Below are 14,382 nucleotides of genomic sequence, written 5' to 3'. Positions count from 1 at the left end.
AAGATCTAGTTAAATGGAGCAGATTGTTTTGCAGACAGCCAGGCAGGGGTGGGGGGCACATGATGACACAGGAGCCAGCCCTCATGGTGCACACCCAGCTCTACTCCTCCAGGCTTCTCTGTGCCTCAGTTGTCCCATCCTAAGGTGGAGATAGCAGTAGGTTCAAACTGACATTTATAGGATTTTCGAGGATGGAGTGACTCAATTGAAGACAGTGTGCTTAGCTCCTATTATTACCTTATCACTGTGATGCTGTTGACACTGACAACTAAAGCCCCGAAGTGGAAGGTTGACCCTATCACTGTTTGTTTTCTACCAGAGCACTGTTCAGCTCTGGTTTATGGTGGTGCTGGGGCTTGAATGTAGGACCTTAGAGCCTTAGGCATGCTAGTGTTTTGCAGAACCATTATGCTGTCTCCCCAGCCCTCCATCACTATTTGAATATAATTCTCTACTAGGTGAAGTAAACTGATTGGCTGGTAGAGACCTGAATGGGAAATACAGATGTGCATAACCTGGGAATTCAGCGCCAGTAGCAGTTTTGCATATCTTGAGTAGCAGACAAAATTTCAATTACTAGTACCTACCATTTTAAACCATGCGTGCATATATGTATCTGTTCTGTGTTTTTTGAAGGAGGTTCCTTTTAAAAGATGAACGGTATTGCCTAGGAGATGGCAGACAGTATGCAGGAACTGACATAGTCACTAAAATCCACTGTATCTACTTTTCTAGAACTCTGCAACAGTTGACATATTCAAAGGGGGATGGCTTTCAAAGGGCTGCTGGAACAGGAGAAGGTTTTGCTCACTGCTGCAGTCTTACTAATTTCTTTGGTAAGTCAACTCTTTCTTTTGTGGATGAATGGGATGGGAATGTTCATATAAGTAGCAACACAACTTCTTCCAGTTTTAATCCCATATTTGAAAACTTCTTTATGGGTAAGGCAGTGGTGGTACATGCAATAAAGTGTGCATGGTAACATGCACAAGGACCCGAGTTCAAGCCCTTAGGCCCCTACCTGCAGGGGGGGAAGGTTCATGAATGGTGGGTGATAGAGTGCTACAAGTCTCTTTTCTTCTTTCTCTCTCCCCCCTTTTTATCTTCCTTTGTCTCTCACTCGCTATCCAATAACAATAATAACAATAATAATAATAATAATTCACACACATACACATCTCTGCCAGGAGTGGTGGATTCATCATGTAGGCCCTCAGCCCCAGCAATAACCCTGGTGGAAAATTTTTTTTTTCTTAAGTTATATCTTCCCATTGGTACAGTTCATTCATAAATGAAAATGGCAATTGAGTTTGGACTTTCATAGCAGTTATTAAAATCATTTTATTTGGGGTCACATGAAGTCATAAAATCACAGTGCTGCTATGACCCAGAGCCAGTGATGCACAGTGTGTCTCTCACAACACAGCCCAGATCCTAACAAACCTATCTAAACTGACTCAGAGCCCATAGCAGGTGGTTTGTCAAAAATTGAGAATTAATTTTCTTTTTTTTTAGATTTATTTATTTATTTATTTATTCCCTTTTATTGCCCTTGATTTATTGTTGTAGTTATTATTGTTGTTATTATTGATGTCATCATTGTTGGATAGGACAGAGAGAAATGGAGAAAGGAGGGGAAGACAGGGGGAGAGAAAGATAGACACCTGCAGACCTGCTTCACTGCCAGTGAAGTGACTCTCTTGCAGGTGGGGAGCTGGGAGCTGGAGCCGGGATCCTTAGGCAGGTCTTTGTGCTTCGTGCCACATGTGCTTAACCCTCTGCGCTACCATCCGACTCCCGAGAATTGATTTTCTAATGATCCATTGTCTTTGCATAGACGTTTGTACTTTTTTAGGCTCTCCCCCCAAAAGAAAAAATTAATTTACATGAAGATTTTTAATTTTAATTTTTTAAATTTTTATTATCTTTATCTATTGAATAGAGATAGCCAGAAATCAAGAGGAATGGGAAGATAGAGAGGTAGAGAGACAGAGACACCTACAGACATGCTTCACCATTCATGAATCTTTCCTCCTACAGGTGGGGAGCAGAGGCTTGAACCTGGGTCCTTGTATATTGTGACATGTGTGCTCAACCAGGAATACCACCACCTGGCTCTACATGGAGATGTTTGATGTTTGAATTCCAAATAGCAAAGATCTTTCAAAGGCTGGTGAAACAGCTCACTTAGTGCACTGCTTTGCCATGTCCATGACCTAGGTTCAAACTCTGTTCCCACCAAGTTGAAGGAAGCATTGTGCTATAGTTCCCCCATGCCTCCCTTCTCATTCTGCATCTTACTCTTTCTAAGCTTAAAAATTCAGCCCAGAGATGATCAAAAAATAAAAAATTTTGATAGTGTTAAGAACATAAAAGTATTTTAGTCTGGGAATGTATAAGTATAAAGATAATTATGTACATTGAAGTCAGAGAGGGAGAAAGAAGCAGAGAGACACCACAGCACTACTCTACCACTCTTGAAGCTTCTCCTTCATTTGATGTGTCCATATGGTGACTGGGGGGCTCAAACCCAGGTCCGCACAGAGTAAAATATGCATTCTACTTGGTGAGCTATCTCCCAGTCTTCCCAAAATGTAATTTTTTTAATTGAGAATATTTCAGGGCATAAAAGGCTCTTGGATATTAGTATGCAAAGTCTTTTTTTTTTTAGCTTGGATACTAAAAAAAAAAGTTTAGAGAAAATTAGAGATCCATTCTAAGGAAAAAGGAGAGTCATCATACAGACACATCACGATTCTTGTGCTCCACTGACTTATTCAGATGTGACTTGTCTTCTTTGAGTGAAAGTTAAATTGGCCTTGCTCTGAGTTAATATGCACATTTTGTGGTCATAGAAGTGACACTGATGATACTGTTCTTCTTTTGCCAAAAAAAAAAAAAAAACTTACTTAGTTTGGTTAGAGATAACAATTGGTGAATTCCTCTTTTTCAGGCACAAAGAGGGCTTTGTGAAACGAATGACTGTAGACAGCAGGAATTCCGGGACCCTTTTGGAAGCTGTGTCCCCTGCAGGCAATGTGGACCAGGCATGGAATTGTCGAAGGTAGATACTGGCTGTGTGGTGAACTTGGGTGTCTGTGTTTCTCTTTCTCTCTCTCTGTCTCTCTCTCTCTCTGTCTCTCTCTCTCTCTCTCTCTCTCTCGTGTGTGTGTGTGTGTGTGTGTGTGTGTGTGTGTGTGTGTGTGTTTCTCTGAGTTCTTTGAGTTCATTGCTAAAGAAGCTGTGGACACTATGACAGAATTCTTGGTTCCTAATGTTACATTAGCCCAGTGTCACACATTTTCCCTTTTAGTATGTGATTCCTGTGTCTTACTGAGAGGAATGAAGGAAGTTCTTTCTAGGAGTGAGAATTACATCAGTGCCATTGTCTTTATGTCAGTGTGTATTGTATAACATTGGAAGAATAGAATTATGAAGGTTTGTTTAGGTTTGCTATTTTAGATAGAGACAGGCAAAGGAGGAGGGTAGTGGAGAGAGACTGCCTGACCACAGCATGAAGCTTCATTCAATGAAATAGAGACTAAGCTCAAACCTGACTCACACACAAGGCAAGGCAGCAAGTGAGCTATTTCACCATTCTTCTTTTTTCCCCAAAAAGAAAAAGATAGAGATAAAGAGACAGAAGGGGGGGGGGGAAGATACCATGACACTGAAGCTTCTTCACCCAGTACAACTGGACTCAATCCTGAGTGATATGCATGGCAAAGCAGCACCCTTCTGGGTGAGCTATCTTGCTGGACCCTGTTAAGGTTTTTTATTTATTTATTTATTTATTTATTTATTTATTTATTTATTTTTAACCACTGCTCAGCTCTGGCTTATGGTGATGTGGGGGATTGAACCTGGGACTTTGGAGCCTCAGGCATGAGAGTCTGTTTGCATAACCATTATGCTATCTACCCTCTGCCCTAAGGTTTATTTATATCAGCAAAATAAACCAAAAAAAATCATGATTCTATAAAAGATCTATAACTCAAACATTGATAATAGAAAATAACTGTGCATTATGTATAATGATGAAATATAATAGTACATTATTTTTAATACAAAACAAAAGTAACCCTTTTCTGGGTCTTATATTATTATTATTAATTATTTTTATTTTTATTATACCTGATCACTATTCAGCTCTGACTTATGGTGGTACTGGGCATTGAACCTGGAACCTCAGAACTTCAGGCCTGAGAGCCTTTTTGCAGAACCACTATGCTATCTCCCAACTCCAAGTGCTACTTTTATATAAATGTAACTATGAGTAGAACCAGTGGCATCTTAAGTAACTTGCTCCTCTTTCCCCAAACAGTGTTCTGAATATTCCTTTAACAATACAAGTCTTATTTTAATCTCTTCATGCTAAGTATGAGTTACTCCTGGAGCACTTGAACTAGATTCAACTTGACTATTATTTGTTAAGAGACTATGCTCACACAGAGCAGAATGCAGAATCTTGAATATTATGGAGAATTTGATTTTTATTTATTCATTTTATTTATGTATTTTCTTTCTGTGAGCATGCTCAGAGCCCTCCATCCATTTGCTTTCTTTTCTGACCTTTTGAAGATGTTGCTAGTCATTGGTAATTGATGTCTGGTTTTGTTCTAAAGAAAGCATCAAAGTTATCCTACTCCAAAAAGAACAAATACTTTTTTTCCCTTTTATTTCAAGTGACTTAAAAGAGAAGTGCCATTCCCTCTAGGAACTGCCATTATTTAAAGTCCAAGTCTTGCCACCCATTGATTTTTCATCAGTGACGTATAGACAGCAGGGAACAAAGACTTGCAATTCACAAATCTCTCCTGGGTTGGGGGGAGGATGGAGTAGGGAGCCTCCCTGACTGAGGAATCAGATAAGTGACTGCAGTCTCTGTGCTCAGGGTTTTATGTGAAGCTGCTGACACTTGAACCCCGTGCTATCTAGTTACCTGTAGCATCCACTGATGTTTAATCTGGTGATTGTAATAACATGCATTGTCAGACATGCTGTTTGCTCTGTTCAGTGTAAGGGCTTCTCTACAGCAGTTTACCTAAATCTGGAATCAGTAAACAATGTAGTTAAGAATTTCCCTCTCTATTTCACCCTCCCCTCTCAATTTCTCTCTGTGACATAAAATAAAATAAAATAAAAGGTGGTAGGAAAGAAAGAAAATGGTCAGCAGGAATACTGAATTCCTTGTGCAGGCAAGGAGCCCCAGCAATAGCCCTGGTGAGAAATAAAAAAAAAAGGCAAAGGGTTTGTACTATTTACAAGCAGTTACTTTAATACTTGGGATTTCCAACTAACCACTTCCACTACCTTCATGAAGTCTTTAACATTTTGCTTTCAGAGGAAAGAAAAGGAAGACTTGTGTATAATGAAGCTAGATAAATCCCTTAAGGCAACAGGTAGATCCAAGTGGGTGATGAAGATTGCCAAGCTCAAAGATCAAAGGGAAATGTATCCTTCTGACTCCGAGCACCTTTTCTTTAAAAAAAAAATATTTATAAAATAAAAAATATTAATAAGACCATGGATAAGAGGGGACAATTCCATACAAAGCCTACTACCGGAGTTCCTTATCCCATCCCCTCCCTTAAAAGCTTTCCTATTCTTTATCTCCCTGGGATCTTGGACCCAGGATCATTATGGGGTGCAGAAGGTAGAAGGTCTGGCTTCTGTAATTGCTTCTCTGCTGAACATGGATGCTGGCAGGTCGATCCATACTCCCAGCCTCTTTCTATTTGCCCCTAGTTGGGCAGAGCTCTGGAGAGGTGAGGTTCTAGGGTACATTGGTGAGGTTGTCTGCCCAGGAAAATCAGGTTGGCATCATGGTAGCATCTGCAACTTGGTGTCTGAAAAAGCATTAAAATATAAAGAAGAACAAATTGTTTAATAATCAGGAACATAAAGGCAAAAATACAGCAGATGAGATTTGGAGTTTCCATTTTAGAAAAGGTTAGTAGGTCTGTTTTAGGTATATTCCAAGGGCTACCATCTCCCCAGACAATCCCTTTGGTCCACCTGAGTGTTAGCCGTTGGCTCAGGTGAAAATTAGTAGTGTCATGGGCGGCCTTGAAATATACCTAAATTATACCTTTTTTTTTTAAAACCTGACCAGAGTACTGCATTTACAAACAACATCCTTTTATTTTTACTTAGAAAGCGAAATATATAATTTCACAGCAGAGGTAAAGTGTACCTGTTAATTTATAAGGAAACTATTAGATTTTCATACTGAGCAAATTTTGCAGTTTACTGGCTTTATTAAATCATTCCTGAACTGACAGCATCTCCTCCACAAACTGGAAAGTACTCAGAGACGCCAAACACAATGAAAAGCTTTCATGGGCAGGAGGAAGTGACACCAGTAAACCAGTCTTTTGTTTGTTGTAAGGACACACACACACACACACACACACACACCCTGCTTTGGGAAATGGAAGAGGTATGTCTGCCTGTCTGTTTGTCTGTTCATTAGGTCAGTGACCTCTCTGGAACTGACAAGTGATGCTGGTTGTCAGGGTTTAGGTTCTGCCTCTGAGATGAGATGAAGTGAAGGGGTGAAGGGACATCATGGTTGGGCCACCCAACCCTTAGTACCAGAGACTTCATTTGGGGCCCAGAGGTTTGTTCTCCACAGAATGAGTCTGAGAACCCTTCAGTTTTCTAACTAGGCATATAATTTTGTCTATCTGAAGTGTTTGAAATCATAAAAAGTGTGTGTATGTTGTTTCTCTTTAATTTTCTAATAATTTTATTTGAATCATTATTTGTTTTGCTATAGGAAGCATGAACATTAAAACGTTTATTTACTGAAGTCCAAGGTTCAATCCCCAGCATCGTTATAAGCCAGAGCTGAGCAGTGCTTTCTCTCTATATCTCTCTCATTAAACTAAATATTCTTTTAAACCCTCATATCTATTTTCTAATATCACATCTCTCTGAAATAGCACAATATAGGACCAGGGAGGTAGCTGAGCATTAGAGCACAAGGTTTGCAAATGTCTCAGGTTCAATTCCTAGCATCACCCTATACCAGAGTTGAGCAGTCTGGTCTTCCTCTCTCTCTCTCTTTCTCTCTCTCTCATATAAATAAATAGATCTTAAAAAGTAATAAGATCATGCATGATGATGAGTAAGAAAATGGAGGAGGAGGAGGAAAGAAAGGAAGGAAGGATGTAAGGGAAGAAGGAAGGAAGAAAGGAAAGGAGGGAAGGAGGGAGGGAAGGGAAGGGAAGAGAGGAAGGACAGACAAATGAAAGACTAAACTCTGGGTCAGGAAGTTTCTTTGTTACTATCATATCCCTGTATGTTAGAACTATAGCTAGGAAGTTGCTCTGGGTATGCGGCATGGTTAAACCTTCCATCTGTGGTTTTATTACTCCTAATTGTTATTTTCTTTGGAAGACATTCAATTCAGCTTTTTCCTCAAGGTGTGTAGACTTACTTGCCCATTGTTTGGTCTCAACCATTTGAAACATGTTGCTGGGGTTCAGCAGCAGCTTTCAGACAAACATTCTTTGGAGACCTCCTATGCTTGCTAAAAGCATGTGGCCACTGGTTCCCTACCTGTTTTTTGCTTTTTTTTTTTTTGGCCACTAGGGTTACCTCTGGAACTATACAACTCCAGCATTCCTGGCAGCCTGCTTTCTTTCTCTCTTTGATAGAAAGTAAGAGACAGAGGGAGAAAGAGAGACAGAAAGAAGGAGGGACACCTATAGCACTATTTCACTGTTCTTGAAGTACCTCTCCCCCATGCAGTTAGGGGCCAGATGCTTGAACCTGGGTCCTAGTATATGATAACCTGTGTGCTTTACCAAGTGAGCTGCCAGTTGGCCCCTGGCTCCTGACTGGTTTTTACTTCCTCTCACTTGGTAGGTGGGAAGAAGTCTACAGAGAAGTTCCAGGTTCAAGAATACCAATGTGATTTATTTACACTGGCTTCTCTGCTGTTCTTTGGCTACTTTTATTTGTTTGTTTTAATGTAAAAATATTTGGAGGCACCATGCAGCAGGTTAAGCACACTTGGTGCAAAGCACAAGGACCAGCATAAGGATCCTGGTTTGAGCCCCTGTCTCCCCACCTGCAGGGGTTCACTTCACAAGTGGTAAAGCAGGCCTGCAGGTGTCTATCTTTCTCTCCTCTCTGACTGTACCCTCCTATCTTGATTTCTCTCTGTCCTATCTAACAACAGCAGCAGCAATGGCAGCAATAACAACAACAAGGGCAACAAAATGGGGAAAATGGCCTCCAAGAGTAGTGGATTCATAGTGCAGGCACCACCCAGTGATAACCCTGGAGGCAAAAATAAATAAATAAACATGTTATATTTATTTTTGGATAGACACTGAAAGAAACTGATAAGGAAGGGTGATATAGACAGGGAGAGACAGAGAGAGACCTGCAGCGCTGCTTCACCACTCTTGAAGCCTCCCTCCTGCAGGTAGGGCCTGGGGACTTGAACCTGGGTCCTTGCACATGGTGACATGTGTGCTTTACCAGGTACACAACTGCCTATCCCCTTTGTCACTTTTAATATGATGAATTGTTTTTACCCAGGCATAAGAGCTTTGAAATAGCCTCTTTTTGTTCTTATTTTTGTTCTTATTTTGTTCTTATTCTTTTTGTTCTTATTGAGAATCTTGGATTGTGTTCATTGAAAGGTCTCTTAGCACAACTGATATGTATTATGTCTGGATTTCTTCAGTCATCACTCTGTAATACATATGTGATCAAAATCAATGATATTAGCTAACATTTACATAATGCTCCAAGTGCTATGTGATTTTCCTATTACTAAATAATAGAATCCTCACAACAATAGGTCTATTTTTGGTTGCCAAGACTTTCCTGAGGCTCCTTACCTGCATAATTCCACTACTCCTCCCTATATAAAATAAATGGGAAGATAGAGAGACAGAAAGAGGAGGCAAAAAGACACCACAGCATTCACCTCTTGTGACACTTCCTGTTTGCACAGTGCTTGGATATGGCGGTCAGGGCCTCAAACCCAGATGCTCACACATGGTAAAATGTGCACTCTGCCAAGTGAGCTGTCTCCTGGTCCCACACCAGCATGTCTTAAGTATGGAGAACTGCTCGTGTTACAGAGGTGGGGAAATGGAGGTAGAGAGCTTACTTGGAGTTTCCTGTGTCATTCTTCATAGATGACAGTTTTGAGGGAGGCGACAGAACACTCTGGGAGCAGTGACCTGCTTCTTGTATTGATAATGCCTCATGCAGTGCTATCCAGCACAACTTTCTGTGGTAATGGGGACAGCCTGTCTCTGCTATCCACCCACGGTAGTTGTCAACCACCTGATTATGGCTAATCTCACCAAGGAACAAGAACTGGAGTTTGAGTTCCTTTCAGCTCATGACACGTCTTACCATGTTGAGGTCCTGGTTCTGGGATTGGATTGTGGTCCAACAACAACCTTTGGAAGAGCGAGGCCTCCAGATCATGCTGATCCCATATGTCTGCAGTCCCAGAGTGGCCTTCTTGGGCAGCCTTCTAAATCTGTTTCCTCCTCCCAGTGCCCTGGTCTGGCTGCTGGTCCCCAAAGACCTCTGATATTGCTTTTCCCTCGTGGTGGCCAAGGAGAGGCTTAGTGCTCTCTTCTTGAATGTTAGTCTTCAAGTTACATATGGTGAGAATAAAGCAAGTTTATTTTCATGTGCTAGCTACCTAAGAAGATGGCAGGTTCTTCCCTCTGCACAACCATCTTGCTGATTCTGTAGAGTTGTATAACCAGCAAGGGTGGGGGGAGGCAGAGGGAAAGGTTGTGTGTTAGTCAGGGAGAAGAATAATGAGTTTGCTGAAGACATTAAAATCTATTTTGAGGATTCCAGGCAGCCATCCTTTCTTCCTTCCTTCCTTCCTTCCTTCCTTCCTTCCTTCCTTCCTTCCTTCCTTCCTTTCTTTCTTTTAACAGAGGCTGAAAAACTTTGAATTCTTTTTCTTTTTTTGTCATTGTTGGGGATTCACCTATCCAGGGGGACTTATTCAGATATAGATAGACAGATACGCAGACAATAGATAGATAGACAGACAGACAGATAGATAGACAGACAGACAGACAGAGACACACACCACAGCACTGAAGCTTCCATCAATGTGGTGGGGGCTAGACTTGAACCTGGGTCACACACATGGCAAAGCAGTGCACTATCCAGGTGAACTGTTTCACTGGCCCTCGGCTCTGAATTCTTGTGGTCTTGAACTTGCCCAGCCTGGCCTTCCTCTCCCCCTCTTCCCCCCTCTCCCCCCGCCACCCTGCTTTGAGCACCAACATTGTGCTTTGAACTTAACTACCTCCCAGTATAGTCAGTCAGGAAACTTTTTTCTTTTGCACAAACCACTTCAAGTCTCTGGCACGATGTTCAAAGCCAGTTTTTCTAACCAATTATTGAGATTATTTTAGTCAGTGTGTGTGCGTATGTGTGTGTGTGCACGTGCTTGTGTGCATGTTCGCAGACTCACACAATTCTCACAAACAACAACAACTCAGCTTCCCACACAAGTGCATGTGTCCACAGTGATATTTCTGAAGAGATATGCTTTTTAAAGACATATTTTGAACATCTGAAGAAAGCCACCCAAGGGGGGGGGGAAGTCTATATAACTTGCAAACATAAAAAAGACTTATTTCTGCTATTTAATTACAGTGTTGCTCACTTTATTTAGGTTTAATTATAACTAACCAAGGCCAGTGATGTTGGCAAATATTAACAAGTTTCAGCTTGTAAAATATATGTGTGTATGTATATATATATATATATATATATATATATATATATATATATATATATATATCAGATGCAGATTTTTAGAAACTGAGAGTTGGGGGGGCTAGGGACTGTGGTTGGTATTTTATGAAAGGAAATTAAAAAGCTCAATTCTCAGCACTAACCCCATAAATCTCATTGGTCTCCTCTGTTTATTTTCCTTAGATATTCACCAAAAAAATAATTTATTCTGGGCTAAATGTGAGCTTTAAAGTTCAAAGAAGCTGGACTGGTAAAATAACTCACTCGGATAGTGCATTGCTTTGCCGTAACGAAGGTTTAAGCCAGGCTGCCACTACATTGGAAGAAACTTTGGTGCTATGGCCTCTTTACCTACTCTCTCACTCTCTTTCTCTCTGCCTCTACCAATAATAACAACAACAAAGGCTCAAAGAAGCAAATAGCATATATCAGCTGTGTAGGTAGGTGGGTGGTGCTTTAGCTCCCAACCTCCCCCCAACCCCCCACCAGTATGTATTTGCTGAACACCCCATGATCTGGGGATCTGCTTTCCCACACTAAGGCTGGTGTGTGTGTGTGTGTGTGTGTGTGTGTGTGTGTGTTTATGTAGAGAAGGGGATTTGAGGACTGTTGACTTTTAGTCATTTTTGTTGTTAAAGAACCACATGCAACTGGAAAATTCTGGATAGAGGAAGAGTCATTGCTGCTGCTGTCTGGTGGAGCTGGGGAGCCGCCCCACCAGCATCTGCTCTCTGACTTCATCTTCCCCACTCCACCCCACTCTCTCCACCTCACTCTCTCCCTTTACCTACCAGACCTTCACATCCACCCAGAAACCTACCTTCACCTGCCTTCTTCTTCACACAGCCCAGGTAGCTTGCTTGGCCTGAACAAGTGGGAAACATTGCTGTGGACTTTGAATAATATGGATAATAGTAGTAACAACAATAATAGTAATAGTAATCATAGTAGTGTTCATCATGATATAAACATAATAGTACTTTCTTTTTTGCTCCCTGGAATAATAGAACATTACCATAGTAATACTTTTGCTCCCTGGAATAAAATAACTAATAATAACAGCAATAATAGCCACTGCTTCCACTTTAGGAAATGCCAGTTTGAGCCCTTTAAATGGCATCTTTAACTAGCATGGTTATATATCTAGCACCTACTTACTTAATACTCACCTGACTGATATGTGCTGTTCAGGGAAAAAAGTACCAGTGACTCTTGTTAAAGATGTATGGTAGACTTTCTTTTTTTTGTGTTTTTTTATTTTTATTAATTTATTTAAGAAAAGAGACATTAACAAAATCATAGGATGGGTACAACTCCACACAATTCCCGCCACCCAATCTCCATATCCCATCCCCTCCCCAATAGCTTTCCCATTCTCTATCCCTTTGGGAGCATGGACCCAGGGTCATTGTGGGTTGCAGAAGGTGGAAGGTCTGGCTTCTCTAATTGCTTCCCTGCTGAACATGGGCGTTGATTGGTCGATCCATACTCCCAGTCCGCCTCTCTCTTTCCGTAGTAGGGTGAGTCTCTGGGGAAGCGGAGCTCCAGGATGCATTGGTGGGGTCTTCAGTCCAGAGAAGCCTGGTCAGCATCCTGATGGCATCTGGAACCTGGTGGCTGAAAAGAGAGTTAACATACAAAGCCAAACAAATTGTTGAACAATCATGGACCCAAAGGTTGGAATAGTGGAGATGAAGTGTTGGGGGGTACTCACTGCAAACTCTAATGTACTACTGCTTTCAGGTATATATTTGCCCTAGTTTATGGATACGTGTGAACATATGCTCTATCTCTTGGAACCTGGTCTATATCTAGGTTTTGGGACTTTGTTAGGAAGTGAACCACCTGGGATGGAATTAGAGAATACTATGAAAGGAAAGGTCTCACCTGAGTGATGAAGCTGAAGGGTTGTCGTTCCACATCTGAAGTCTCTGGACACCATCTGAAGTGAAGCATGCTGGGGTGGCACTTGTTGCGTTGATTAGGTTGCAATCAGAGGGTGCAATATTATTTGATAAGAACTGAGAGAAGCATATGGGAAAGTGGGCCCTACCCTAGGGTCCCAGGACTGGGGGAAGTTTAGGCTCTATAGTGGAAATATGAGGTTCCTGCTATCTTAGGGTTCAAGAAGACAGTGGATAGTTACTGTTATCGTCACATTATTTGGTAATTGGGTTAACTTTGAAAAGTCCCTTTGTTAGACATACAATCAATTTTTCCCCCTCTCATGTTAATTAGTGATTTATATGACTACAATTTAATAGGTGTGTACATAAACACCATTCCCACCACCAAAAGATTGTGTCCCATCCCACCCACCCACCCCCAACCCCACCCCCGCCGGCCCAGGAAGCCGCATGTCCACTCCCCCTCACCACAGGGTCTTTACTTTGGTGCCCTCTTTTCTTTTTTTTTTTTAATGATTTATTTAAAAATGAGAAAGAGCATCTCTCTAGTACATGCAGTGCATGCAAAGGATTGAACTCAGAACCTCATGCTTGAGAGTTCAACTCTTCTAGCCACTGTGTTATGTTACCTCCTGAGCCACCCAAGCATAGCTTTATATATATATATAAATTTTAAAATTTTTTACATTTATTTATTTATTTTCCCTTTTGTTGCCCTTGGTTTTTGTTGTTGTTGTTGTTGTTGTAGTTATTATTGTTGTTGTTATTGATGTTGTTGTTCTTGGATAGGACAGAGAGAAATGGAGAGAGGAGGGGAAGACAGAGAGGGAGAGAGAAAGATACACACCTGCAGACCTGCTTCACCGCCTGTGAAGCGACTCCCCTGCAGGTGGGGAGCTGGGGGCTTGAACCAGGATCCTTATGCCGGTCCTTGAGCTTTGTGCCACGTGTGCTTAACCCGCTGCGCTACCGCCCAACTCCCAGTTTTTGTTTTTAAGATGTCTTTATTAATGAGAGAGGAGGAAGGAAGGGAGAGAGGGAAAGAAGGAGGAAGGGAGAGAGAGAGGTGTGGACCATTGTACATGGGATGCAAAGGATGAAACTCAGCACCTCACACTTGAGCGTCCAAGGCTTTATTTCCTGTATCACCTCCCAGGCCACATTCTCTAGGACCTTTGCTAGATATGAGGGTCACTTCAGTGGAATACAGTGTGGGGACAAAAGAAGGCTCAGCCCCAAAGAAAGCCTGGACATGGGGGTTATTAGGTGCAGAGCAGGGCGAGGCTGTAAGGTGAAACAGGAGGTGAAAGCTTCTGGCTAACACTAGTTACTGGCTTCTTGCTGACGGCCAGCCAGGAGCTGAAGCATCACCTGGGGGTGAGGTGGATAAAGAGCTCCATTAGCTCTTGGGGGTGGAGAAGCTTGTCCAGACTAAATCAACTGCGTTGGGGGCAGCTGGGCTTGTGAGAACAAGACTCACAGATGGGCCTGTTCAGAAACTTAGCTCCCAAGAGCCTTTATGGAGATCAGCCAGGAGAGCCTTTGTCAGAAGCTGAACATGATCGCAGCCAGCCTACCTGACTTTGTTCTTCTTCATGTCCTCTCAGAAATCTAACAGAGCCAGGCTGTGGTGTCCCTCATAGAGTGCAAACATTACCATGTGCAGGGATTCAGGTGTCTCCATCTCTCTGCATATCTGAAACAGTTG

General features: G+C 41.8%; 1 protein-coding gene across 5 annotated transcripts in view; it reads left to right on the top strand.

Annotated features, from left to right (window-relative positions):
- Window positions 1-14,382, top strand: part of TNFRSF19 (TNF receptor superfamily member 19) — a 125,181-nt gene that overhangs the window by 18,883 nt on the left and 91,916 nt on the right. For 4 of the 5 annotated variants that reach the window (XM_060194705.1, XM_016192770.2, XM_060194704.1 and 1 more), the window contains exons 2-3: window positions 736-836; window positions 2,954-3,064. In XM_060194705.1, coding sequence (XP_060050688.1) covers window positions 768-836; window positions 2,954-3,064 — 180 coding nt within the window. In that variant the 5' untranslated portion in view covers window positions 736-767. The remainder of the gene's footprint in view (window positions 1-735; window positions 837-2,953; window positions 3,065-14,382) is intronic. The other variant, XM_060194706.1, reaches the window with a different exon arrangement.

Source organism: Erinaceus europaeus, chromosome 7, assembly GCF_950295315.1.
Source record: "Erinaceus europaeus chromosome 7, mEriEur2.1, whole genome shotgun sequence".
NCBI lineage: Eukaryota > Metazoa > Chordata > Mammalia > Eulipotyphla > Erinaceidae > Erinaceus > Erinaceus europaeus.
The sequence above is the reverse complement of the archived record's forward strand: the minus strand, read 5'-3'. Positions and strand labels throughout refer to the sequence as shown.